The sequence below is a fragment of the Pteropus vampyrus genome, unplaced genomic scaffold (assembly GCF_000151845.1).
Source record: "Pteropus vampyrus isolate Shadow unplaced genomic scaffold, Pvam_2.0 Scaffold35, whole genome shotgun sequence".
Lineage (NCBI taxonomy): Eukaryota > Metazoa > Chordata > Mammalia > Chiroptera > Pteropodidae > Pteropus > Pteropus vampyrus.
Window position 1 is genome coordinate 5,564,883 of NW_011888816.1, and position 2,094 is coordinate 5,566,976.

The 2,094-nt window shown below is 46.5% G+C and overlaps 1 protein-coding gene across 1 annotated transcript in view; it reads right to left on the minus strand.

Annotated features, from left to right (window-relative positions):
* Window positions 1-2,094, minus strand: part of SLC6A6 (solute carrier family 6 member 6) — a 93,774-nt gene that overhangs the window by 12,119 nt on the left and 79,561 nt on the right. The window contains exons 13-14 of the mRNA XM_023529031.1: window positions 1,909-2,011; window positions 1,241-1,341 (exon numbers count right to left, since the gene is read on the minus strand). Of these exons, the coding sequence (XP_023384799.1) occupies window positions 1,241-1,341; window positions 1,909-2,011 (204 nt within the window). The remainder of the gene's footprint in view (window positions 1-1,240; window positions 1,342-1,908; window positions 2,012-2,094) is intronic.

The window sequence follows — 2,094 nt, forward strand, 5'->3', positions numbered from 1 at the left end:
ATTCCTCTTCCTACTAGGGTGACTTCAACTTACCACCTTGGAATGCAACCTATTTCTAATCTATGCAACTCCTTGGTGGGGGCGGGGCGGGGGGAGAAACTGACAACCAGAGTGGTGAGAGGGGTTGCCCACAAACACACAAGTGAGAAAGAGAACATGGGCTTTAAACCCAACAAAACTCATCTCCAAAAATAAACTCACCAAGTGTTGTAGTTCCTGGCTACTATAGTTTACTTATTTTTATGGGGAAAATATGCACCTCAGATGGAAAGGCCACAACCATATTAAACAATAAAAGGAACAATGCCAGGCTGTCGGCTGCCACTCACATCTCACATCAGTCTCCTCATTTTACAGGGGCCCCAGAGGGAAAGGACTCATCTAAGGTCACACAGCGAGTTAATGGCAATGCTGACTTATTCTGGTCTAGGAGCAGAGGTCACTGAGGGGAGGGCCCATGGTCTCTAAATGCAAGGAACATTTCTGCCATTTGCACTCCCTAAGGTGTGAGCAAAGAACGGCAGAGCAGATGTGTTGCCCTGCAATTAGCTCCAAAGTTCAAACACTGAAGTAAAAAAATTATTTTTACTTCCACTAAGGAAAGCAACTTTTGCTATAGTGAATTTTCCTTTGGCTGGAGCCTCTTAACAGAACCTTAAAGCAGAGAGGGTGCCTGGCCACATTCCAAGATGGTGGGTGAGAGAACCCTGGTGGGAAGAGGAATACGGCACCTCACCACCCTTGGGTCCTGGGCGAGTATGCAGCTTCCTTGTTCTTGGGAGAGCCCAGAGCATCTCTCCACTGGGACGTCCCCTCGCTAGCCACAACCCCCACCCTTTCATGGACATTTTCAATGTCTGTGATCTCTCCTTTGGATGTTCCAATGGCCCCTCACCTTAATCAGTGACTAAAACTGGGCTCAGGAACTCTGGAAGGGTTTGGGGAAAGGTTATATGCTCTACTGTGGATCCCCTGAATTTCTCAACATGCCCCAATACATTTCCCTCTTGGAGAATGCTTTGCCTTTGTGCAGGCTGGTTCCTCTGCCAGAAACGCCCTTCCTGTTTTTTCTTCTTGACAAACTCCTACTCATCCTTCAAAACTCATCTCAAGGTAACCTTCTGGGCAGCCTGCTCTACCTCCTTTCCAGCAGTTGTCGCTAGACTTGTCACATGCATTTGCCAGCACTTGGCAGAATGAGAAAAGGCGACTACCCACAGCCAGGCAGGAGAAAACTCACAACACAGAGAACTGGAGTGACCACAGCCCAGCTGTACTTCATCCAGGGCCCAGGCCGATAACCGATCATGTCCTCAATACCATCATAAAAGTTATCGCTGCCTGTAAGAGACAGAGGTAGACAGATGGTGACACAGTGTCCAATGCCAGTATCCACCCAGGGAATGGCAGAATAAGGGCTCAAGGGCCATGAGAGGTCTCTGGGACCTGATGCATGTCCTTGAAATCTTACACCACGTAGACCCAAATGTGGCAGATGTTTATCTGAAATTATCTAAAATTCAAAAGTAACTGGGCATCCTGTATTTTTTCGGCCGCCTGAGGCATACCCAACCCATATCCTAGTGTTACCAATCCAAGGTCTCAAGAAGGTCCACATGGACTATTCCTGGACCCTAGAATAGTTAATCATAGATAGGCCCTGCACGGCCCAGTTATTTGTTTGTCAAAACAGTCACACCTTGTACCTTCAGCACAGGGAGAATTTGTAGTGTTGCTACAACAATATCATTTGCATAGGGAAGGGGCAGCCTTCGGACACAAAGTCCAAGTAGGGAGGCCTTTGTGTTAGACTCAGAATAAATTCCCTCTAGAATTCTGTTTCTGAAGCTTTTAAATGGAGAGACCCAAGGAGAGACTTGAGAAAGGATATGCAAAACCAGTACTCACCATATATCCAGGCAATAACAAAACATTCAAAGAATGCAACCCACAAAAGGCATACACCGCTAGCTGCATAGTAGTCAAAGAGTTGAAACACATACATGCCACCCTGCGAAGAAAAAAACAGAAGACGGATTTGTTCCTTGGTATCTAATTCCCTTAATATAGAAGCAGCTCTGGCATATCAATAAG